The sequence below is a fragment of the Salvelinus sp. IW2-2015 genome, linkage group LG2 (assembly GCF_002910315.2).
Source record: "Salvelinus sp. IW2-2015 linkage group LG2, ASM291031v2, whole genome shotgun sequence".
In the NCBI taxonomy this organism is placed as follows: domain Eukaryota; kingdom Metazoa; phylum Chordata; class Actinopteri; order Salmoniformes; family Salmonidae; genus Salvelinus; species Salvelinus sp. IW2-2015.
Genome location: NC_036839.1, coordinates 23,773,716 through 23,798,896, shown reverse-complemented (window position 1 = coordinate 23,798,896; position 25,181 = coordinate 23,773,716). Strand labels below are relative to the sequence as shown.

The following is a 25,181-nucleotide window of genomic DNA, read 5'->3' as shown; positions in this document are numbered from 1 at the left end:
CATATTTATGTTGATTTATTTTCCTATTTGCACATCGTTACAACACTGTATATAGACATAACATTTGAAATGCCTCCATTATTTTAGAACTTGTGAGTGTAATATTTACTGTTTATTTCACTTATGTTTATACATTTCACGTGCTTTGGCAATGTAAACATATGTTTCCCATGCCAATAATGCCCCTTGAATTGAGTCTAACTAGTAGAAACGTTGTTTTCGCTTCCCTAGAAGTTGAAACTCAAACATAGAAAAACAACTTTGCTTGTGAACAATACAATGTGAATAGCCAAGAAACTCAAGGACAAAGTCTTACTTTTGACTTGTTTCAAGTAAATTAGAACAACTTTTATGCCGGTGCATAGCTCTTCACATGCGCACAGCCCCCATCCAGGCAGTGTTGCAGCGCGAGGTGGAATAGGCTATATTCATGGCTGCACGTTGTGTCACAATAATGTTAGGAATGTTGGTTTTAGGATTGATGCCTAGCTGAGCATTCAACTCAATTCAGTCTCAATTGCTACTGATTAAGATTTTGTCTAAAGTGCATTACTTTGGCTTGGAAACACAATGAAATTTCAAAAGGAGGCAAATAATTAGTAGGAAAAGCTTTTGTCATCATTGTGATGTCTCCAGATTTACTTTAGATGCATTATAACTTCTATGTTTGAGTTTCAACTGCCAGGGAAGCAAAAACAACATTTCTACTAGTTACTCATGCTAACATTGCCATCTCCTTAAATTTTCTATTTAACCTTTATTTTATCAAGGAGTCATACTGAGACCAAGGTCTCTTTTACAGATGAGCCATAAATTACACACATCAATATAAATACAAAATGCAAGTAGAAAGAAAAACATGGTCAAAAAAAACAATCAGTATTAAGGTCCTCAATCGGCCTTCTGAATTTCCCTAGAGGCACCAAAACATAACATTTTAGAACATTTTGAAGATTGTTCCACAAATAACATAGCAATGTATCAACCAACATGACATCAAAGAGGGCCAACCAACTTTCTGATAGAGAATGCAGTGATGAGTACTAAAATTATCACCTATAATAAAGTGCAGTGCAGTATGATAAACTGCATCTGGAGGCTTTAATGAAGTGGCAGCTGCATTCACACGTCGACTGAATAATCTGCTTTCTACTGTTTAGTGAGAGGCAGGATCTATTTCTATAGAAGCCCATTTTTATTCTCAGCTTCTTTACTAACGCCTCAATATGCTTTTTAAAAGCTATCCAGATGCCCAGATATTTGTAAGAAGGRACACTATCATCAATATAGACACCATCAAAAGTACGTATGCTTAAATCAGAGTAATTATTATGAGCTCTAGAGAACATCATACTTAGTTCTCCCTGCATTCAATACTAATTCCAGGTCAATAAAGATTTTCTTTAATACAATGAAGGCAGACTGTAGTTCAGATAGAGCCTGGTCAACCGTGGGGGGAATAGCATAGACAACAATATCATTGGCATACAACTGCAGGTTCGTTTTTTACAGACAAGTCGATATTGTTAATGTAAACTGTAAAAGGTACAGGACCCAGAATCGACCTGTGCAGGACACCTTTCGTAACATCCAGGAAACCTGATTTAACACCACCAGTCAATACACATTGAGGTCCATCTGTCAAGTAATTTGTAAACCAGTTACATGCAGCCTGGTCTAGGCCAATTGAGGAAAGCCTCTGAATTAGCAGTGAGTGATCAACAGTATCGCGAGCCTTTGACAGGTCAGTGAAGAAGGCAGCACAATGTTGCCTTTTATCCATACAGTTAACCACATCATTTATAACTAGAGATGCAGCAGATAGTGCTATGGCCTGGTCTAAAACCCAACTGATGTACATTTTGATTACATTTCAAAGATAAAGATCTTAGTTGAGAATGAATCAAAGATTCTAATATTTTAGCTAGGCAAGAAAGTTTAGAAATAGGGCAATAATTACAGTCGTATGAAAAAGTTTGGGTGGGTACAAAACTCAAAATAGACATATACAGTATTCATGGAATTTACATAAATCAAATAATTTGTATTATTAATTAATTTGCACCCCTCTGAGGCTGCATAATAATGTACTCTGTCGTCACAGAAAATGATCACAGTGGCATGCCATTCATGTTCTAATAAAAGCGGAGTACTGGTGTATTGTCCAGACAAAGATTTTTAGTGTAGCAATATTAAGTTGTATGAAATTAAATCAGATGTGAAAAATAGGCTATGCAAAAATGTGGGCACCCTTGTCATTCTGTTGATTTGAATACCTGTAACTACTTAGCACTGATTAATTGGAACACACAATTGGTTTGGTGAGCTCATTAAGCCTTGAACTTCATAGACAAGTGCATCCAATCATGAGAAAAGGTATTTAAGGTGGCCAATTGCAAGTTGTTGTTCTCTTTGACTCTCCTCTGAAGAGTGGCAACATGGGGGCCTCAAAACAACTCTCAAATGACCTGAAAACAAAGACTGTTCAACATTATGGTTTAGAGGAAGGCTACAAAAAGCTATTGCAGAGATTTAAGCTGTCAGTGTCCACTGTGAGGAACATAGTGAGGAAATGGAAGACCACAGGCACAGTTCTTGTTAAGGCCAGAAGTGGCAGGCCAAGTAAAATATCAGAGAGGCAAAGGCGAAGGATGGTGAGAACGGTCAAAAACAGCCCACAGACCACCTCCAAAGACCTACAACGTCATCTTGCTGCAGATGGTGTCACTGTGCATCGTTCAACAATTCAGCGCACTTTGCACAAGGAGAAGCTGTATGGGAGAGTGATGCGGAAGAAGCCTTTTCTGCACACATGCCACAAACAGAGTCGCTTGAGGTATGCAAACGCACATTTGGACAAGCCAGCTTCATTTTGGAATAAGGTGCTGTGGACTGATGAAACAAAGATTGASTTATTTGGTCATRACAAGGGACGTTATGCATGGSGGCAAAAGAACACAGCGTTCCAAGAAAAACACTTGCTACCCACAGTAAAATTTGGTGGGGGTTCCATCATGCTGTGGGGCTGTGTGGCCAGTGCCGGTACTGGGAATCTTGTTAAAGTTGAGGGTCAAGCATATCAGCCCAGTGGATAAAAATAAATCTAAAAAATGTATATTATATATATTTTTTAATTCACTTGACATAATGACAAAGTTGTTTTAGACTAATTATTTGTCTATTTCAGCAATGTCATTGTATTTCCAGGCCACTATAGAGTAAATTTGATGAAAAACAGTCATTAGCCCCTGTTCAGAAAGACTTTCCATTAAACATCAGTCAGACATCAATATGCTGCGGCATCTGTAGAACGTTGATAGCAATGGCAACAACACAACAGAAAGACGGCGGTGAAACCCAGGATTCTTAGCTAGTTCGTGAATTAATTTACCAGCTCTGAAACAAAACAGCAGAAAAACTTTGAAAACAGCTACTCCAGCATTTATTTTATATAAATGTCATCATACTTTCCTATTTTTATTCACAAATGCGAGTGAAATGTTTGCACTGTGGAGCCCTGACCACCCCCAACTGGGCTCGTGAAATCAACATCTTACCAGCAAATACCAAAATCTACCCACATTTGGCAGGTGTTAATTTTAGGCCTTGGCTATAGGACTTTAGGAGGTGCTATACAGGTGCAAAGGCTCTAACACTGTCAAACAGTCATTGAGTCTCTAGTCATTCTCTTCTGGGCAATTATATAGAGGACCAACCACCTTGTAAAAATGTATCTGCTTTATAAGCAAGGCAATTTAATTGAGTCATTGTCCCTTAAACAACAGGTGTTGATGTTCGTTCACTCTGCTCCTTCCTATACGACTGGCTCTTGTCCCCTGAGGGCTCTTCACACGTTGTGGGCTTCTCACTCCCTTCTAGGAAGGACTCCTCCTCAGTCTCTTAGTCGGACTCTGCTCCTTCGGTTGCTCGATCGTATCCCCGAGCAGACAAGGTAAAAATCTGTCATTCTGCCAGAGCAAGGCAGTTAACCCACTGTTCCCCAGGTGCCAAAGACGTGGATCGCGATTAAGGTAGCCCCCCACACCTCTCTGATTCAGAGGGGTTGGGTTAAATGCGGAAGACACATTTCAGTTGAATGCATTCAGTTGTACAGTCTGACTAGGTATCCCCCTTTCCCTTCACATTTGCCTTTAGACTTTTTTGGGGCGGGGGTATTCTTGATGATTTCCCCATCATCATCGCTGATCTTCATGGACCTCCTCCTGTCCAGAACTGAGGGGGTTCACACTGGAGTCACGTCTTGAGGAGAAAGATATTAACACAGAGAAACAACGTTTTACATTTCGGAGCTATGGGGCTCTATTAGCATCTCCAATGATTTTCTTCCATGGATGGGAACATGTTAATTCCTACCGAGTGCAAGAATCCTTTACTTGTTAGATGTTGCGAAGTGAATGTGGGCACATGGGTTTAATCACMTTGCTATACAGAGCAGGCAATAAGCTTAAAACCTTTTCTCAATAGGGGGTGCTGTTTACACTTTGAAGATTTTTCGTTCCCAGATTAAACTGCCTCGTACTCAATTCTTGCTCGTACAATATGCATATTATTATTACTATTGGATAGAAAACAYTCTCTAGTTTCTAAAACTGTTTGAATTATTTCTCTGAGTGAAACAGAACTCATTCTGCAGCTCACTTCCTGTCAAGAAGTGAGATTTCTGAAATTGAGGTCYCTGTTCCAGGGTCGGTTTATAATTTCCCTTATAAGCTATGGGGCTACATGCACTGCATACGCCTTCCCCTAGATGTCAGTAAGCGGTGAGACTTTGAATGGAGCGGATAGCACCATCTGGGGGAGTATAAAACCTCTTGGAACGGAAGTACCGACCTTTGACGAGGCGCCTGACGCAGGAGGGAAACCGGCATGGCGTCTTCAAAAGCTTTCGGTTTAGCAGTTCTTTATCTCCGGCTCTGATTTAATTTGTTTTTTGTCTTAACTTCATAAGGTAGTTAATTTAAACCGACTTATAGCAGTTTATAGCAGTTTATTGCGATTTTCTGGAGTTTCTTTGTCAGGCGTTATCACGAGTTGGGCACCTCTCCGGTACATCGGCGTTAGCAGCTAATTTCTACAGGAGTAGAGGACATCTTTCAACCAAAAGACGATTGTTCTGGACAAAGGACCACTTGCCCAAGATTCTGATGGAAGATCATCCAAAAGTAAGAGCTATTTATGATGTTACATCGTATATCTGTGGAAAGATGTAAAATTATTTGTCCGCCGTTGATTTAGGCATGGTCTCGCTGTAACGCACGCTGAATGTCGAGTAACGTTAATTTTAAAAATCTAACACAGCGGTTGCATTAAGAACTAATGTGTCTTTCATTTGCTGTCCAACCTGTATTTTTTAGTCAAGTTTACGATTAGTTATCGATTAGATTAGGTGCCTCTCCAAGATGGCGCCGGCCAGATTGCCTGAAATGTTGCTACTAATCACATTGTATAACCACGATTTGTGCTGCTAAATATGCACATTTTCAAACAAAACCTATATGCATTGTGTAATATGATGTTACAGGACTGTCATCTGATGAAGTATATCAAGGTTAGTTAAAAATTATATATCTTTTTGCTGGATTGTTACGATCGCTAACCTTTGCTACTGGTAAAGGCTTGTGTTTCCGGCTATTGTGGTAAGCTAATATAATGCTAATTTGTGTTTGCTGTAAAACACTTAAAAAATCTGAAATATTGGCTGGATTCACAAGATGTTGGTCTTTCATTTGCTGTACGCTGTGTATTTTTCAGAAATGTTTTATGATGAGTATTTCGGTATTTGACGTTGGTCTCTGTAATTATTCCTGGCTGCTTCGGCACTATTTCAGATTGCAGCTGCAATGTAGAACTGTGATTTATACCTGAAATATGCAMWTTTTTCTAAAAAAACATATGCTATACAATAAATATGTTATCAGACTGTCATCTGATGAAGTTGTTTCTTGGTTAGTGGCTATATATATCTTTATTTGGTCGAAATTGTGATAGCTACCTATGCAGGGAAAAAATGGTGGGGAAAAAAAGTTGTGTCTTTTGCTATCGTGGTTAGCTAATAGATTTACATATTGTGTCTTCCCTGTAAAACATTTTAAAAATCAGAAATGATGGCTGGATTCACAAGATGTGTATCTTTCATCTGGTRACTTGGACTTGTGATTTAATGATATTTAGATGCTAGTATTTACTTGTGACGCTATGCTAGGCTATGCTAGTCAGCTTTTTTACTGTGGGGGGTGCTCCCGGATCCGGGATTGGGACCAATTAGAATTAACGTACCACAATACTGTCGGCACAGTTATCTTACCCCAGACAACTGGCAAATCGAAGGTAATTTTCAGACTGTGCCTAAATCAAAGCTAAATGCATCATAAATGCAATCTTGTACTTTGATGTAGTCATTCACAAAAGTGTTGCCTAGTTCAGATTAACTGTCCTTACCTCATTACACGTGGATGCATTCAGTGTCATCTAACTTCTTCTGTTGCACTTGAGAAGCCTTCAAAAAGAGAGTTTACAATTAGGCTACAAGAAAATAATTCAAGTTAAAATTGTTTACGGTCCCGTGTGGCTCAGTTGGTAGAGCATGGCGCTTGCAACGCCAGGGTTGTGGGTTCATTCCCCACGGGGGGACCAGGATGAATATGTATGAACTTTCCAATTTGTAAGTCGCTCTGGATAAGAGCGTCAGCTAAATGACTTAAATGTAAATGTAAAAAGTCAGGAATACAAAAAATATATATATATTTTATACCGATGAGTCAAATGCAACACTTACAAACCCTGGGAAGTCATAGTTGATTCCCTTTTCTGCCAGCCTTTAACGGAGCTTGACCTCTTTATGTAGGAGTCGTCCGGTCATCTCATTGACCTCCTCTGGTGTGTGTCTCGTTGTAGTGAGCCACAGCAGGCTGCCTGGGCTTCTTAAACGCTCTCTGTGATCCCACAAACAGCTCCTCATGCACCTCAGTAGGAACCAGATTATCTGGAGAATGCAAGAGAACTTTATTATCTCAGCTCTGGTGATGCTGAAATGGGTCTGCTGCTCTCCTCCCACAACATGCACTACAAGACATCAAGAGCTAGGGGAAAATGTTAAACCTGAACATATGATTCTAGAATGAAATGAAGAGGTGAATTATTTCCTCAGATAAGGGAGCGGTCAAAATATACATAATTGTTACCCGGAGGAAAATGGGGTAGGGTCCTGCTCTTCTCAATTTCAGTCAGGGGGAGGATTTAGTATCTTTTATTTTTTTAGTCCAAGGGAGGGTCATGTAACTGGTAATCGATGAAATGTCATATTGCTCAGGGTTTGATCATTTTATCTCCATGTGTGCCCCTCATCCCTGATTCCCTGCTGGGCACACTATACCAAGTGCGCATAGTGTGTTCTCAAAATTATCCACAGCCTAAACTATAGGCCTAGGGTATGGCCAAGTCATATTTTTAAGAAAATGTACTTCCTTCTAGTTTTTGTGCTGCTGGGATGATGTATATAAAACCAGGCTACACTGCATTACACACTGCAATGGATAGGTGTTCTCAATCATGAGCCCGGCCTGTAGTTGCTCTTGCTGATGTAAACCCTTTTGTGCTGCCTAACCAATGCCTGCTGTGTACTGTGGCACTCCAGAATGCGAGTCAAAGTCTTCTTCCAATTTAAAAATATATATTTTACTGAAGGGAGGGCCATCCACTTTTATTTCAGAGAGGTCCGATTTTCTCCTGGTATTCCTCATTATTAATAACAAGTACAGTCCCTAACTTACATTTGATCAGTCTCTCGCCCATCAGGTAGATGTTCATGGTCTCAGCAACGATCTTGGTGACAATCAGTCGAACTCCACCTGTCTGTGAGAGGAGAATGTTGTTATGTAAGGGTTAAACGCTGACGTTCTGTACATTACCTTTGAAATAATGGACGATGCAGCGTGACGAGGAGGAGCCCATTTTTCAAGGTATTTATGGACGCGAACAGTTGTTCTTTATGTTCCGTTGCCATGCTCTTATCCCTTGCTTGCTAGCCAGCCAACTACCTACGGCTAACACAGTCACGACCTCTGTAGCCAGATTAACAGCAAAGCAACTGCATTTGCGTTTGTTTAAACTGTTTTCTACTGACATTAATTTGGATACATCCATAACAATGTGCTGATGATGCCCGATTTTGCCTGGCTGGCAAAGCTACAAAAGTTTGCCTTCTCGTCAGGACACTTGACACTTTTCATTACTTGGAGATTGCATTGCATATCAAACACAGGGCTATAAGCTAGCTAAATAGTTTTTTGTTAGCAAACCTGACAATATAACAACCAAATAAAAATAGAAGTTGCTGAAAACAGGAGGATTTGACAGCATTGCGCCACTTGCGACATGACTGCAACATTGAAGGACCGGAGAAATGTATATGTTCATCACTCACCACCTTAGGTCATCAAAAGATAGTGCAACAATAGTCTCTTCAAAAACAAATCAGTTAGAGAAGGGCCAATATTGTCCTTTTCTAGTCTATCAGTTTTGCTGATAGKCCCTCTACATAGCAAAGCTGTTGCTATGCCAGCCACCATTCACCACCTGAGACACGAGCACTACAAAATGCCCAGGAATGTCTAGCTAGGAAAATCAGCAGCAGCAAGCTTGCTCATTCTCCAACAGAAAGGTGCAGTATTGACACATTTATTAATTGACTAATCAAACTCGTTGCAAATATTAGTTTAGTTAATTCACTAATAAGAAGGCTTGTGTCAATGTGCCCAGACATGTATACAATAAGCAAGCTCGCTAAGAAGATAAACGTTTACACTGACGGGTCAAATAGCTAACTAATTTTGATGTTAGCTAGCTAGCTAAATTAGCTACTATGCTAGCTAGATAAGCATGGTTCTAAGATATCAGATAGGCGCTAATAGCCAACGTAGCTAGCTAATGTTAGCTGGTTATGATTTTGAACATGCACCCTTTTCAGCAACGAGTCATCTGACTTGCTCTTTACTGGTGTGCTGATCTGACAAGCCACAAGCATATCCGTAAATGTAGTTGATAGACGGATTAGATGATTGTTGTAATAGGGAAAGAAGGAAGTGTTTTAAAATGTCTAAATAAAAGGTTGCCAATAGGTTTAGCTACCTAAGAATATTCCTGCATGTTTATGGACCAAGAAAGCTGTAGAGCAGTGTGACTTCTAACTTCTCAAACTATGGACAAATGAGTCATTCAAACAGAACATGCATCGTAGTTTCACATTTTTTCCTACTCTCGCTCTCCTTGTTAGATATTATGCACATTTATGGCTTGGTAACAAACGTCATCGCCATTGAGCTAGTTCTCCTCGTAGCAGCAGCAGCAAGTGAAATTATCGATGAGGGAGACGTGAAAGGGAGCGGAGTTAAAGCCTCGCTCTATCCAATCGTAGCAGTAGGATCAAGTTACAACCCACCCATTTCTTGACAGATAGTGCCTATAAGATGTCCTTCTATACAGGCGTGACATGCTGGAGTGATGCTTATTTGCAAATGTTGTTCATCAGTAGGCTAATAGAAGTCCCAAATTGAAGGCAAACAGATTGTCATCTGTAGCACCATAGACTCCACTGATCAGCCAAAACAAGATCAATAACTCAATAAATGCACACATTCCTATTGAATATGCATTCACCTGTATTGTGAGTAGGCCTATGCCATCTTAATTTACCCAGTTTATTAAGACATTTACCATTCAAATAAAATTACCGTTATGTAGTTWGTTTTTTACTAAATCTAAGTGACATTTGTTTGATTTTAAAACRGATGCATTAATGCATACATGGCTGTCTGGGAAATTTGGTCAATTTAATGATATTAAATATTGTCCATCGGCCTCTTTGATCCCCAAAAATCATCACCAGCTTTAAAAAAAAATCCATTGGTTGTTCTGTAATCAGGACATCCAACTGTCCCGATATCCGGTTTAAATGCCCATTTTAAAATGCCCTTCTAGCCAATCAGAAACGAGTATTCAACAACGCTGTGGTATAAGGTCAAATAATTTAGCCTGTATCACCTCCCAATATGAACTCTAATGGTATCTAAATCTGATTGGTGCATGGCTGTTTCCATGAGTCAAGGGCTGTAATGTGGGGACATGGGTTTAATCACACTGCTATGCAAAGCAGGCAATAAGCTTAACGTACCACAATACTGTCAGCAGTTATCTCACCAGACAACTGTTACATCTGAGGTAATTGTCAGGCGGTGCCATTCTTCACACCTGTGCAAAGTTGTCCCTGTAAAGAAAGAGGAAAATGTGGGTAAGACAGAACATTATGTAAAATGTAGTTCTCAAGCCAGCAGATCTCACTTGCTTACAGCTGCACTAGGGTGGAACCAGCATGAGATATGGCTCAGAAAACGTACCTCAATCCAGGGATGAGAAATTCGTTGTACTCCGAATTGTCCCATTATCATTAACTGTTACACCGAATAAATTAAACTACTGCTAGTTTAAGTATACTGCCATTTTCCTACAATACATTTTATAGTTTATCCAACCGCATTGTTTCCACAAGGGATGTGCTATAGCTGCATTAGCCTGCTAGCTAGCTAACTAGCCTCACTAGCTAGCTAACAGTAGCTAAGGCCTGGTAGTTAGCTAACTTGCCTTGCTAGCTAGCTAACATCACCCAAAGTTCACTCTCCGGCAGGGGTCGCACAAATCTACCCACATACTTCCATTAATTTGTATGGGTTACTATCAGACCAGTCATGTAAAACTTGTCGGGGTTGTAGAGCAAAACATATTAGTTTATAGCGCAAACGGTTCAGACAGAATTTGGTACATCGGCGGTACCGCAAATGCGTTAGGCTGACATAGGTGGATGCCGTGGATTGAGACGCAGCCCATGCAAAAAAAAACACCTATCTTAAATTGACGGATTTTGAGAGGGATTTTTAAAATCATGTTAATTAGATTGATGCATGGCTGCATCAATAGATTTAAGGATGAATATTCTTTGGTTGCATCTCCGTCGCGTCATGCCATTGTTAAGAACGCTCTCAAGCCACCCTTTACCAGCGGTGCCCTAAAGTGGTGATAAACCCAGTTATTCTGGACAGAGGCTAACTACTGTTTAGTCTAAATTACACTATGCTAACGTTAGCTAGCTAAAATCCGGTAGCAAGCTCTCAATCTTAGCTAGCTAATGTTATACTGCATCTAAAGTCAATCTAGCGACATCAAAATGATGACAAAAGGTTTTCCTACTAGTTATGCCTCCCTCTTAATGTCATTGTATTTCCAAGCCACTGTAAGTCACTTTTGATTAAGACTTCATCAGCGCTCATTGACAATGCATTGTGTAGAATGCTCAGTCGAGGATGTACAAAACGAACGTTCAAAACAATATTGTAACGAAACATGCAAACCATGAATACACAGGAATGCTATCCGATCTTAGTGCAGTTGTAAGCATGCGGTTCGGATCTGCTGGCTAGTAGTTAGCTAACTAACTAAATACTAACATTTAAGTCAGATAAATGCTGTCACTCAAATGTTGGGTAACCTAACGTAGCAGGCATAAAAAGACGTATGAGCGGAGTCTCCACAACCGTTTTATAGGGGAAACGGAAGTTAGGTTGAAAATACTGTATCCCTGAAACATCTGCATTCTGGCGACCCCACGAAGCGTGAACCAAAGACAGTACAGTGTGAAGATGTGCTAAAACTGCTTCTCCTATAGAAATCCCTGATCATGTTTGTAGGCGATGTCATGGCGATATTGGCTAGATAAGCAAATGTGCAGAATCACGTCGATGGGTCTAATAGTCGCCTCACTACTTCAACTCCAAGGCACTCCCTATATAATGCAGTTTGAGGAAAACTAAAATGTGTCAGTTTGTCACTTTCACGAGGTTGGTGTAATAACATGTTCAACTACTTCAGACATTGTCTCGAATTTAGGTTGTGCCTTTAGATTAAGAAAATGAACAGCTAAGGAAGAATGTTTTACTTCTCTCATTGACATCTCAAACCCCATACACCAGCCAGGAAGGCCAAAAAGATCATCAAGGACAATAACCACCCGAGCCACTGCCTGTTCACCCCGCTATCATCCAGAAGGCGAGGTCAGAACAGGTGCATCCAATCTGGGACCGAGAGACTGAAAAACAACATCTATCTCAAGGCCATCAGACTGTTAAATAGTCATCACTAGCACATTAGAGGCTGCTGACCTATAGACAGACTTGAAATCACTGGCCACTTTAATAATGGAACAGTAGTCACTTTAATGTTAAGATATTTTGCATTACTCATCTCATATGTATATACTGTATCTTAGTCTATGCCGCTCTGACATTGCTCATCCAAATATTTATAAATTCCATTCCTTTAGATGTGTATTGTTGTGAAATTGTTAGATATAACTTGATAAATGTTACTGCACTGTTGGAGATAGAAACACAAGAATTTCGCTACACCTGCAATAGCATCTGCTAAACACGTGTATGTGCCAATAAAATTTGATTTGGTCTGCTTCGCAAGCATTCCCGGAGGTCTCGCGATGTTGCATCTCTGAGTTTAGAAACTGGTTTGAATTTTGGGTGATGCTAGCTAGGCGTTAGCTACTGTTAGCTGGCTTGCTAGTTAACTACCTACAAGTATAATGCGGCTATAGCACACCCCTTGTGGAAACAATGTGGTTAGATAAACACATCTATTGTCTAGAATAAAATGTATAGGTTTTGGGTATTAAGACTCTAGCTAGCAAGCTAGCTTGAGAACTTGGTCCCACGTGCATGGTGTGGATTTCAGTACAGTGCAATTTGGGCAAACCAACCTTGTTGGGTCGCTTCTTCATCTCCTGGACTTTCGTCTTGAATTCAGGCTCCTCTTTCAGGTTCAAAGCCAACAAAGCTTTAGCCGGCTTAGTAGCCGCCGGTGCCTTAGTTTCTCTCATGGCACTTATTTGACTATTTTTACATATATAAAACGATTCGCGAGACCGAAAACACGTTTTCTTCTTCCAGACGTCCTTAACACACGTGACTAGACTCAACATATAAATGAGAGACAGCGTCATATATCGTTTTGGAGGTATCAAGACAGCAAGCCTTATCTTGACCACAAAAACAATATTATTCACAAGAACTAATGATGACAGTTTGGRAAATAGTGAGTACCGAAAAAGATTTGCAATATCACTTTGAATAAAATGTATATCATATGAAAAGTGTAATGTTTATGAAAATCCATGGCATCAGATTCAACTGTTGCAAAGGGAGGGTATGTATGTGTGTCAGAGGGAGGAGGGGTCGTTGGAGTGGGTCTCTACTAAATTAATGTGGTCACACAATAAATTCAGAACATTGAACAGTGAAGGCAGTGGCTTTAAAAACTGATATGGCAACAAAAATCATCTACTTTACTGTGAATGGAAGACCAGAGCAGGCAGAGTTTCCAGTGGATTGCCCTGCCCAGGATGTCAAAGGTAGGCAATTAAAATAGTATCACCTTATTATTTTGGTGTCTTTGAAATGTCATCAAATTTTCTTTTGTTGTCTGAAACATGATTTTGTTTTTGAACTCATTACTCTGATATGAGAAACCTCTCAAAACCTCTGAATTATTTATGATTTGTATACTTGTCTGACATTTCACAGCACTGTTAGGAGCTAGTAACACAAGCATTTCTCTGCACCCACAATAACATCTGCTATACTGTGTACACATCCAATAAACGTTGATTTTGAATTGATTTGATTTTGATTTGAAATAAATAAACAAAGTACATAAAGGGAAAGGTTAAAAGCATAGAGCACTTTCATTGCTTCTCTACCAGATCAAACAATGGATCAGAACTCAAGTAAAGCACTGAGACCTAAAATAGTTATGTAAGTGCAATCCATCAGAAGATGCAAAGACATGCAATCATTGTCTTCATCAAAAGAAGCAGACAGACTCTGTATTGATAGAGAGAAATAGTGCATGCTTGATGCTTCAGCAGGGTAGAGACAGACACAGGTGCAGCTGACAACAACACTCTGCACTTGCATTTGCGTCAAAGCTAACATATGGTGTACATATGGCATCTTTAGAATTGAGTCGAGATGTGACGTATTGATGTGAGGGTTATTGATGTCTCAGCATTGTTGTGGGTTGCTACTCTAATGAGATAGAGGGAAGGGGTTATTGAAAGTCCATTAAAATAAATACATAACATGTCAATAATATTATTTTCCAAACAGTACCAAGGACAGGCATAAAGGAATGTAATTTAATTCAGTGATCAAATAGCTTGAGATGCATCTCATAGATGCTAATGTAATGAGAATTCATTTTCTTTCAAAGATTCTGCCTACTGCCTGTAGATTTGAATGCCTATAAACCTCTTTGGAGCGCACAAAAATAGCATTGATATAAAATGCAATCATAAAGTGCAATTGATCGTGGGTTTGAAATTAGCTCTCRAAGAATATCTCTCGAATCCTTTACCTTCTCATTTCGCCTCTTATTTTCTTCTCCCTTTTATTCCTTTGGTAGATGTTTTGCACGTCTATTTAGGCACAGACACAGTGTGATTGATAGCTTTAGATTACCCCTTTACAGAGCTGCCTCGGGCAATAATATTCCCTCTCTTCTAATCTTTGTGTGTATGAATGGCATTGACAAAAGCTTGGGCAAGATGCTGAGCACATAAAAACCTAGTATTTTGTTCACCTGCTGTACAGAGAGAGATCTAGGGGGTGTGTGTGTGTGTTTGTGTGTGTGTGTTTGATTGCAAAACTCGAAACTAGTGTTGATTGAAGTGTTGAGTATTGGCAAAAATAGCTCTTGGTTGCCTGAGCTATTTTCACAGGAGATCAACTTAAAATGTTGTCTGTGTTTGCATGCATGTGTGTGTTTGTTACTTTCAAGATCTGTTCCGCTCTGCAGCTGAGGCAGGACCCCATGACATTCTGAAGCTGTACAACCCTAAGGGCAACATCATCAACATCTCCCCGTGCCTGGAGCCCAACAGTCCTAACTCCTGTTATAAGCTAGAGGTGGTGGCTGCTGACTGCAACAGTGAGCCATTAGGTATTCTCTGCCATGGCGCCAGAGACATTGGCTGACAGTGGGCATACTTGCATTGTTATTGTGTTGTAACTCTTGTTTGTTTCATTAGGGCCTGTGTATATTGATGTTAATATTTTAATTGTGTACCTCATGTTGCAGGTGTGGAGCTTGCTGTGGCACTAGGATTTGACCTCTCCTCCATGGAGAAAAGGTAAGGCTGACATGGTGTATACAGGAGTGACCATTCTCAAGGTTGGGGCCCATTCTGAAACTGTCAGACCATGTAAGGGACCAAGCTGTGTGAGTCAGGAGGGCCATATGTTTTGTACCCCAGACTGCAGGGCTGTGTGAGTCAGGAAGACCATATGTTTTGTACCCCAGACTTCAGGGCTGTGGGAGTCAGGAAGACCATATGTTTTGTACCCCAGACTTCAGGGCTGTGGGAGTCAGGAAAACCATATGTTCTGTACCCCAGACTGCAGGCTGTGGGAGTCATGAAAACCATATGTTCTGTACCCCAGACCAATGTTCCCTCTAATTGTTTTAGTCACTGAGCAAATCTCAGGTCTGCTGAGCGCAAACTTGAACGTTGTGAAAATTCTGTGCAACTTCCGGCGTGCGTTTACTGTGAACACTGAGGCTGTACCCACTTTAAATTAGTTTTAACAGTGGTCAAGTAGGCTACTGTGGCTATTTGATCAAAATGTAGGCCTACCAGAGTGGCATACCATGAAAAACAATGGAGAAAATGCCTCCCATAACATTTGAACATGGAAATAGTTGTTCTATCATTCAGCCTATAGTAGCAGCCAATGTGTGGTGTTCAATGTAGGCCTACATTCTATGAGACTTTTGAACAAAAACATGCAGGGATTGACATTAACCAGTTTATCCACTTGTCTTTCAGACAAGGAGGTGACAGCAAATGATGTTGTGTTGTWTGATGCAAGAAACCACTTTACAAAATAAAGTGCATCATTGTTCCCATAACATTATTACAGAGAATCAGACAAATGATGGGGTACTCTGCCTATTGGCTACTTAGCTTATTAAAGCCTGTCTTAAAATACAATACTGCCCCTTTTGAGACAAAAAAAAGGCTCTTTACTTGACTCGCTTTTCAAAGATGTCTAGAAATGCACAYGTTTTGTGCTCTTGTAGGAAGAAATCACTCCCCCAATGCTGACTACAAATGATCTATAACTGGGCTAATAACTCACTAACTAGCAAAGGATATGAACAAATGTCCACATGTCGCTATGTCAAGCTCTCGCTTTGATCTCTAAACAAGCGCATCTACTCACGACCACTCATGCTGTAGAAACAGTCCAGTTCAAAGTGAATGGCACAGATCCATATACTGTATAATATAATATAATGGTATAACCATATAATGGKCCATTTGCATATAGGCCTACTGCAACTCTGATTGGTTATAGCGCACCGGTCTATGTAGAGTACAGGACTCGAATGCGTTCTGCCTACAACAAAATCTCTTGCATAGTAAGTCTTGCATAGTTAGTTTTGTTTTGGTATATTGCCTTGAAAGTGGCTAATATTGCATTGATTAAATCACAATTCCCACAGTAAAGGAAAACATTGATAGTGTTAACTAACGGGGAAAACTATAGAAAGTTGAGTGAAGTTGAATCTCGTGCTTCTCTACGTGGGCTGATATTTCTTCTGTGGCAGTCCCRGGAGCTGTGTGCCCGTGCACACCCGCAGCTTAGAGGGAACATTGCCATAGACTACAGGGCTGTGTGAGTCAGGAGGGCCATATGTTTTGTACCCCAGACTGCAGGGCTTGGAGAAGAAGATCCTGATCGAGGCTGGTGAGACTCCTGCAGTCGTGTACGAGATGAAGAGACAGGTGGAGTCATTCCGGGAGAAACTTGAGGTACGTTGTGTTATTGATGCTGTACAGATAAAATTTGATAAATGATGTGTAAAGGCTCATTCATATACCAGTATCATGTAAGTTCACTGTGTCTGCCTAGCCTAGTGTATCTGTGTCTCCACAGAGTGTTGAACATCTCAGCTGGCTGGGCCTATTCAAAGAGCTATCTGAGGGAACACAGAAGCCCTCTCCTTTCTACCACAAGAGAACGCTGCGCAAGACCAGAGAGGAATGTGAACATGTACGGGAAAAGTTCCTGCAGATGAGGCAGGTTTACTTACACTCAATGATGATAGAGACCATGTGACATCAGATTAATAGGCTGTGCCACTCTTATCAAGACTCCATTGCTTGAATAGTGGTGTTGCAATTGAGATCACAATTTGRATATCATATTATAAAAATTTGAGATGAAAATAACAGAATAGAAATGTTATGTTCTCCATAGTTCCCTGGAGGTTTCAGAGGAAGTGAGACAGTACCTCAAGACCCCAACTTTTGACAACTGGTGAGTTCCCCATCTATTTTCATTTTTTCCACTTTCCTTAGAAAATGGACTAATGGACTTTCTTACACAGTAGGAGTTACAGAGAGACTACAGACAGGGTCCTGTGAGTGCTGGTTGTGCGTGGGAGGTGAGAGGGTCGAGCAATGTCTCTGTTGTGTGATAAACAAACAGCATCTGCACCTGCTGCTTCAAAAGAGAGACAGGGAGAGACAGGGAGCCGGGCCTGAAGAGGATGGGGTTATTCAATCCTTTCATCTGTCGTACAGGCTCATATCAATATGAATGGCTGTCTGCTAAAGGAGGTCTTTATAACAAGCTTCGTTAACACAGGCACTTTTGAAGGATGCATTATGCGTACGACATGCACGTCACAGCTTTCAGTCCAGTTTGGTTACAGTATATATTACTTCAGGGCCTTTTAGAACTAACATAACAAGGTGGAGACCACACTTCAAAAGAGGGAATATATATATTGGCCACTTAGGGAAAAAACTAAAGCTACCATTAGGGTTACGAAATTCAGGGAACTGTCAATAAATTCCCTACTTTTCCAGAAATCCTGGTTGGAGGGTTCTGGATTTCCTGCTTAATTCCTCTTGGTTCTGGGATCCTCCAAACAGCATTTTGGGAAAACCAGGGAATTTATTTTTAAGTTCCTGGAATTTTTAAACCCTAGCTAGCATACAATAACCCATATCTTTGTGCCATTTACACTAGGACCACTTTCAAAACTGTTCTCTGAATATATATATGATTAAATATTCCAGGTAAGTGTTTGTTAGACCCGTACAGAGATTAGTCAAAAGGGCAACTCATCCGGAGCTACTGCATCCAGAAATCTATTAATCCATCACTTTACCTTATTTATCAACCCTTGACTAGGACACTAAAGGGCACATTTAAAGTGGTTATTGCTACATATGAAACATACAGTAGGTTACAGTTAGTACCTTGTTTAAAAATATATATATATTTAACCTTCAATGGAAAAGCCCATTGAGACCCAGAGTCTCTTTTTCAAGGGGGACCTGGCCAAGAAGGCAGCAACAATCAATACATTACATCATTAAAACATACAACAACATGATCCTACCTAAAAAAAAAAAAAGCATTTACACTCCTCTGTAACAGTCTCCCATCAATATTTTAAATTCATTCAGTGGCACTAACATATCTAGATGAAGCATGGATTTTAGATTATTCCATGCGTTTGGTGCACAAGAAGAGAAGGCAGTCTTGCCTAATACTGTGAATGTCCTAAGGACTAAGTAGCAACCACCTAGCAGACCGGGTATGGTAACTGCTGGTAGTGTAGGAGACCAGACTACAGAGGTTTACCCAAAAGGGGTAAAGTTTAGAGAGTTTACCCAAAAGGGCTTTGTACAGTAGATGAACACACACAAATGTATCTTTCTGCACATATAAAGTGAGGTCCAACCTACCATTTGGTACAATGTGCAATGGTGGGTGGGTGACTTGGCATTTGTAATAAAGCGCGAGGATGCATGATAAACAGAGTCCAGTTTCTCTGTAAGACGGAGGAGGTTGCATGCATATACAACAAGTCACCGTAATCAATTACAGAGAGAAAAGTGGCCTGAACAAGCTTCTTTCTTGCCATAAGTGGGAAGCAAGTCTTATTACAAAAATAAAAACCCAATTTCAATTTAAGCTTTGTCACAAGATTATCCACATGAACTTTAAAGGACAACTTGTCATCCAACCAAATACCTAGGTATTTGTAGGATGACACTTTCAATGGATAAGCCACCAGATGTGACAAAGCTAACGTTCTCTGGCAGAGTTCTAGCTCTGGTAAAGGTMATGAATTTAGTTTTTTGTACATTCAAGACCAGTTTGAGACCATAAAGGGAGTGATTGAAAAGTGACTGACAAGCAGTCTGGAGCTCTTCAACAGCCTGAACCAGAGAAGGAGCACATGAATATATAACTGTATCATCTGCATATAGATGTAACTTTGCTGGTTGCATCCCATTTCCCCAAATCATTAATAAAAATTGAGAACAACACAGGAGCTAAAATGGAACCCTGGGGCACACCTATATTAATCTCAAGAAAGCTAGACTTGTGATTGTCAGTATATACACAAGCGGTTTTATGACCTCCTAAAAATGAATGATTTGACCTTTGACACTTGACTTGTCCTGCTATGCGTGTGCAGGCAGTGGGAGGATGCAGAGATCATGGTTCTACTGCAGGTCATGTACACAGACCTGGACTTCATTGCCACCTTTAACATTGAGCCTGAGGTGCTGCACCAGTTCCTGTATGAGGTGTACAAACGCTACAACAACATCCCCTTCCACAACTTCAAACACTGCTTCTGTGTCACCCAGATGGTGAGTGAGTGAGTGAGTGAGTGAGTGAGTGAGTGAGTGAGTGAGTGAGTGAGTGAGTGAGTGAGTGAGTGAGTGAGTGAGTGAGTGAGTGAGTGAGTGAGTGAGTGAGTGAGTGTGTGAGAAAGAGAGAAAAAGAGGGTGGTCAGTGGAAATCATGTAGTCCCATTCCTCTGTGCAATCATATAAAATGATCCAATTATCCAATCACCCTAAACCCTGATTGGTTAGGACATCCAGGCCCCTCAACCGATTTAAGAAATGGACTGAATATAATCATTCAGAGGTTTGCCAGTTAAGACATTGCGTTATTGAAGACCCACAAGGGATAACAACCTGCCATGATGTAGAATGAACAACCTGGCATATACAGTTTAAATAACATGCAATAACACACCAGTGCGACAGCACACCACCACTAAAAGTCCTTTAGAAACAAACAAAAACAAATGTCAATGTTTCTATTAATATAATTCCTGTGGATGAATGTTATAGCAATTATCCATCATTGAGTTGTATTCTCTCTGGACTGCTGCTCTTGCGTTTCTTTATTCTCTGTTAGATGTATGGGCTGATCTGGCTGACGGACCTGAAAAGTAAGATTGACAGCATTGACCTGCTCACCATGCTGACCTCCGCAGTCTGTCACGACCTTGATCACACGGGATACAACAATGCCTTACCAGGTGACCTACCTGACCACCACAGATGTGTGTGTGTGTGTGTGTGTGTGTGTGTGTGTGTGTGTGTGTGTGTGTGTGTGTGTGTGTGTGTGTGTGTGTGTGTGTGTGTGTGTGTGTGTGATAGTGTGTGTGTGTGTGTGTGTGTGTGTGTGTGTGTGTGCGCATGAATTGATAGCTCACTATCAGCTCTATCTTTCAGATAAATGCTCGTACAGAACTGGCCCTGCGCTACAATGACATTTCCCCCCTTGAGAACCACCACTGTGCTGTGGCTTTTGAGATCCTGGAGAAGGTATGAGTATGGGTGACTGGAGAAGTTATGGGTGGTATTGGCATGGGTGACTGAAGTTGGGCTATGGTGTGTGTGGGTCAACTTTTTAGATGTCAACAGTAAAGTGTATGTCTTTCTTACAGAATGAAAACAACATTTTCAGAAATCTGACAACTGAACAGTATAAACGGATAAGAGAGGGCATAATCAAGTAAGAATGTATTTCTTCGCATCCTCTTCACTAACACAAATATATGTTTACTTTGATCTAACCGTAATGTGTGGCGAGTGCATCAACTCAAGGCATTTAATGTATTCTTAGATGCATCCTGGCCACTGATATGACGAGACATAACGAGATCCTGAACAAGTTCAAGTCCATCCTTCCTGTCTTTGACTTCAGCAACAAGGACCACAGAGACGTGGTAAGAAAGGGTATGAATAAACAGTATGTTTCAGAAATAGTCCTATGTTTAGCCCAGTGTTTGAGGTGTCATGTAAATGTCACCCTGACTGGATGTCAGGTAAATGTCATCCTGGTACTCCCTGTTCCTTTTTAGTCAGATGTTGCCATGGTACCATAGGAGTCTACAGCCATGTTGCCAAGCAACATCAGATGGGAGAATCTTGGTATCTACTCGTGCTGATAGGGTACCAGCCTTGGGCTCTTCCTGACTGGATTAAAGTGATACGTACACTACCGTTCACTGTTGACTCTTCTTTAATCAGCACAACAGTTTTCAGCTGTGCTAACATAATTGCAAAAGTGTTTTCTAATGATCAATTAGCCTTTTAAAATTATAAGCTTGGATTAGCTAACACAACGTGCCATTGGAACACAGGAGTGATGGTTGCTGATAATGGGCCTCTGTACGCCTATGTAGATATTCCATTAAAAATTAGCCGTTTCCAGCTACAATAGTCATTTATAATTTATGACATTAACAATGTCTACACTATATTTCTGATCAATTTGATGTTATTTGAATGGATTTGCTTTTTGCTTTTCTTTCAAAAACAAGGACATTTCTAAGTGACCCCAAACTTCTGAACAATAGTGTATATCCCCCCTGTCTCCCTCCAGCTGATGATGATCATGATCAAAGTGAGTGACATCTCCAACGAAGCACGGCCAATGGATGTGGCTGAGCCCTGGTTAGACTGCCTCCTGCAGGAGTTCTACAACCAGGTAACTAAGCACCACAACACAGATATTGGTTATATTCCAATATAAGTGCTAGCATATAACTTGGAATGTGTGGCTAAAACACTGCTTCATTCTAAATTGTATGCTACGGTGTATCATAGAGATACAGAGAGCCTACTACAATGTAATATTAATTCAGTCCTGCTCTCAACTGGCCTCCCTCAGAGTGACATGGAGAAGCTGGAGGGTCTTCCTGTCACCCCGTTCATGGACAGAGACAAGGTGACCAAGCCATCCTCTCAGACAGGCTTCATTGGCTTCGTCCTCTTACCCCTCTTCATTGAGCTGGCTAACCTTTTCCCCTGCCTGGAGGTAAGAGCTCCCGGTCTACAACCACTACACTAATGTAGCTTCACTGTGATGCAACTTCATTTCCAACTGCTCTGCATGAAGTGGAATCAAAAGGTACTGGGACTCATTCATATTTTAGAGTGAAAAGGGGTGCCGTTACTCAAGCAGTAGAAAATGCAAGGTGCAGCCGTGCCGGTATTCTGTACTGGTTGGCACTGGCCCAACTAAAGCACTGCCTAGCTGCCATATTTGTGTAAACATATCCAGATCCCTTTTCCTCTCTGTGCCCCTGTAGCAGCACATCATAGACCCGGTGCGTAAGGCCCTGGACTACTACACAGAGATGGAGAAAGCCCTAGAGAGAGAGAAACTGATCCGAGCACAGAGCGACAAGGCAGCTGCAGCCAAGAACACTACACCCCAGAACTTACAGAACCCTCAGAAAACAGCAGATAGTCTGTCAGAGGCTGGGAATGCCTTGAAACCACCCACTCTGTGATGGCCTGCTGATAGGCTAGTCTACAGAATAACCAGGAGTAACCAACCAAACAATGAAAAGGACATTTCTGTAACATTACTGACTGTGTCACAAATAGGGCTTTGTGCTGTGTGAATTGAAGCACTTATATGGTTCCTTTGGTCTTTGTAGAGACAAGTTATTCACTATGTCGTGTTACAGGAGTTGTCTGCTGTGTTTTGCTACATAAATGTTTTTCACTGCATATATTCAGTTTTTCAAAATATTTGCATATGAATAATGGTTAATTACACAATATGACATACAAGACATACGAATAATTAGTGTGCAGTTATGTTTTTGTATTAGTGATATGCTTAAACGAAAGACCAGAAGAGCTATTGTCTAACTGAAAAATGGGGATAAAGCTTAGTGGATTTGTCTTCACTGAAAATCTGGACTATGGTTGCCATCTAGTGGATATGGATGTTTTTCATATTGATAATGTATAAAAAGGTCAGAAATAACAGATATATGAAATATGTTTTTGTATGTATTGTACTTTTAGATTTTTAAGTGTTCTACTTGGAGACAAATAAATAAACACAACAAACATTTCCTCTCGTTATATTCATATTTCATATTATTCCGCAATGTACATTGTACAATGGATACATTTTCATTATCTTGATCATTTGTAACTGGTTTCCACTAGATGGCACTCGGCCACAAAGTCAAAATTGCCTACTTAAAAATGTGCCTTTTGTCTAAATTTAAGGTTAGGGTTAGGCATAAGGGTTAGCAGTGTGGTTAATGTTAGGGTTAGGGTTAAGGTTAGGTTTAAAATCACATTTTAAGAAGATAAATTGTAGAAATAGGCGAGGTGTATGACTTTGTGGCTGTGACGACCTTGGAATTGCAGTAAAAAACGTTGAGCAAAATGCCGCGTTAATATGCTAATCGGAACTAGGAAACGCAGAAATGTTCAACTTTCCTGTTTCCGACTAGCTCGGAACGCGGCAATATTACGAACCGGTGAACAATCAATGATGTAGGGAAATTATGACATCACCTAAATGCACACATTTACGAAGGACCCATGCGTTGGGTCATGGCAGAGACCAAGCAAGGAGTTTTTGTATGGAGGTCAATGAGTGTCGAATTTGCTCAACACAAAAATTAATGGCAACAACTTCTCACCTCATAAATGTTTTATATGGAATAATGGGTCGATATTACATAGAAACAAGATTTTACCATAACTGGTTCTCGAAAATCCTTGTCCTTGTGTGAGGAGCTGTGTTTATTGCGCTATAACCCAATACTATATCACATGTGATATAATATTAGCAACTGTTGGCCTGGGTGCCTGTGTGTGTGTGCTGGAAGTAACATTTTGCCCCAGATAAGTGTGCTGAGAAGCTGTGGTTAACCTTGAGCGGGAACAGTATGCTTTCTATGCAGGTGCAAATAGTCCAACAGTGTTACAAAACTGTCTGACCTCAGTCTCTAGGGTGTGGGAGCGTAATCTACACAGCAACAGCGCCGGACACCAAGGAGCGCCAAGAGGCTGGGACCAGCCTGAGCACCTGCGATAGGCTGAGCAAGTTTAAACCACGCTCAGCGTCTACTGTGATAGGCCAACAGACGGGTTGGAACTACTTCTATCACAGTATAATAACTGTTGTTTGTACACATTTTAGCAGTTCTCTGCTTTACCCTGCGTGGTGATACAGTGAACCCGTATATACGAAAATTGCATTTACCATTTATCGCTTGAGTTTAATAAAAATACTTAAAGTATATTCGGTGACTCTGAATCACATTTTATCCTGATACCAGATTTGAATTGACGCAACCCTTAACACTTGTCAGCCAATTAGTTAGTATTAGTGGGAATCTATTTACGCAGAGAGAATTTATGGAAAGATACAACTTTGAGGTTTCAAGCAAGGAATATGACACTGTTATAAAAGCTTTACCTAGTGGGATAAAATCTTTACTTCAGAATAATGCATATTTTGGAACATCTATTGTAAGCGATATCCAGGTGAATGGCATAGGTTTACTAGATAAGAAATTCAACAATCGTTAATTAAGGGATATTTTCTACAGGAAGTCTATTCCCTCTGCAATATGTTTTTGGGCTTCATCGTTTGATGTAAACTTGCGCTGTGCTAGGCTCACTCCACACAAATGTATGGCCAATAAAGTATAGGACATCTCCTTTAAGATTATCCATAGATTATATCCGTGTAATAGCTTGATTTCAAAATATATACCTGATGTTACCAGTGAATGCAGTTTTTGTGAACTAGAAAATGAATCTATTGAACACTTATTCTGTAATTGTTTACATAGTGAGGTGTTCTGGACTCATGTTAAACTACACCTTGGCAAGAAAATGCATACAATCACAGATAAATCTAAATTTGACATATTATTTTACTACTCTGATT

At 40.4% G+C, this 25,181-nt stretch overlaps 2 protein-coding genes and 1 non-coding gene across 4 annotated transcripts; 1 reads left to right on the top strand and 2 right to left on the bottom strand.

Annotated features, from left to right (window-relative positions):
• LOC139029062 (MKI67 FHA domain-interacting nucleolar phosphoprotein-like) lies at positions 1–13,029 on the bottom strand. 2 transcript variants are annotated; one of them, XR_011481326.1, is made up of 6 exons: positions 12,833–13,029; positions 10,190–10,282; positions 7,791–7,872; positions 6,797–7,003; positions 6,460–6,517; positions 1–4,260 (listed from the first exon to the last, which is right to left on the bottom strand). XR_011481326.1 is itself a non-coding variant. In XM_070448096.1 (6 exons), exons 2-4 carry the CDS (start codon positions 10,255–10,257, stop codon positions 6,882–6,884), a joined length of 246 nt encoding a protein of 81 aa, XP_070304197.1. In that variant the 5' UTR covers positions 10,258–10,282; positions 12,833–13,029; the 3' UTR covers positions 1–4,260; positions 6,460–6,517; positions 6,797–6,881. The 2 variants fall into 2 exon arrangements, 1 of the variants encoding a protein (XP_070304197.1); XM_070448096.1 differs by having other exon boundaries at positions 10,216–10,282.
• On the bottom strand, positions 10,129–10,252 carry LOC111980484 (small nucleolar RNA ACA64). Its single transcript, XR_002879476.1, has one exon. It is a non-coding gene; the product is annotated as a small nucleolar RNA ACA64 (small nucleolar RNA).
• Positions 13,030–13,050: 21 nt separating the features above from the next.
• LOC111972946 (high affinity cGMP-specific 3',5'-cyclic phosphodiesterase 9A) lies at positions 13,051–23,337 on the top strand. Its single transcript, XM_024000065.3, has 14 exons — positions 13,051–13,483; positions 14,911–15,072; positions 15,211–15,262; positions 16,846–16,948; positions 17,073–17,215; positions 17,397–17,456; positions 19,639–19,816; positions 20,376–20,491; positions 20,689–20,788; positions 20,911–20,978; positions 21,090–21,192; positions 21,852–21,956; positions 22,140–22,286; positions 22,561–23,337. Exons 1-14 carry the CDS (start codon positions 13,396–13,398, stop codon positions 22,762–22,764), a joined length of 1,629 nt encoding a protein of 542 aa, XP_023855833.1. The 5' UTR covers positions 13,051–13,395; the 3' UTR covers positions 22,765–23,337.
• Positions 23,338–25,181: the final 1,844 nt, after the last annotated feature.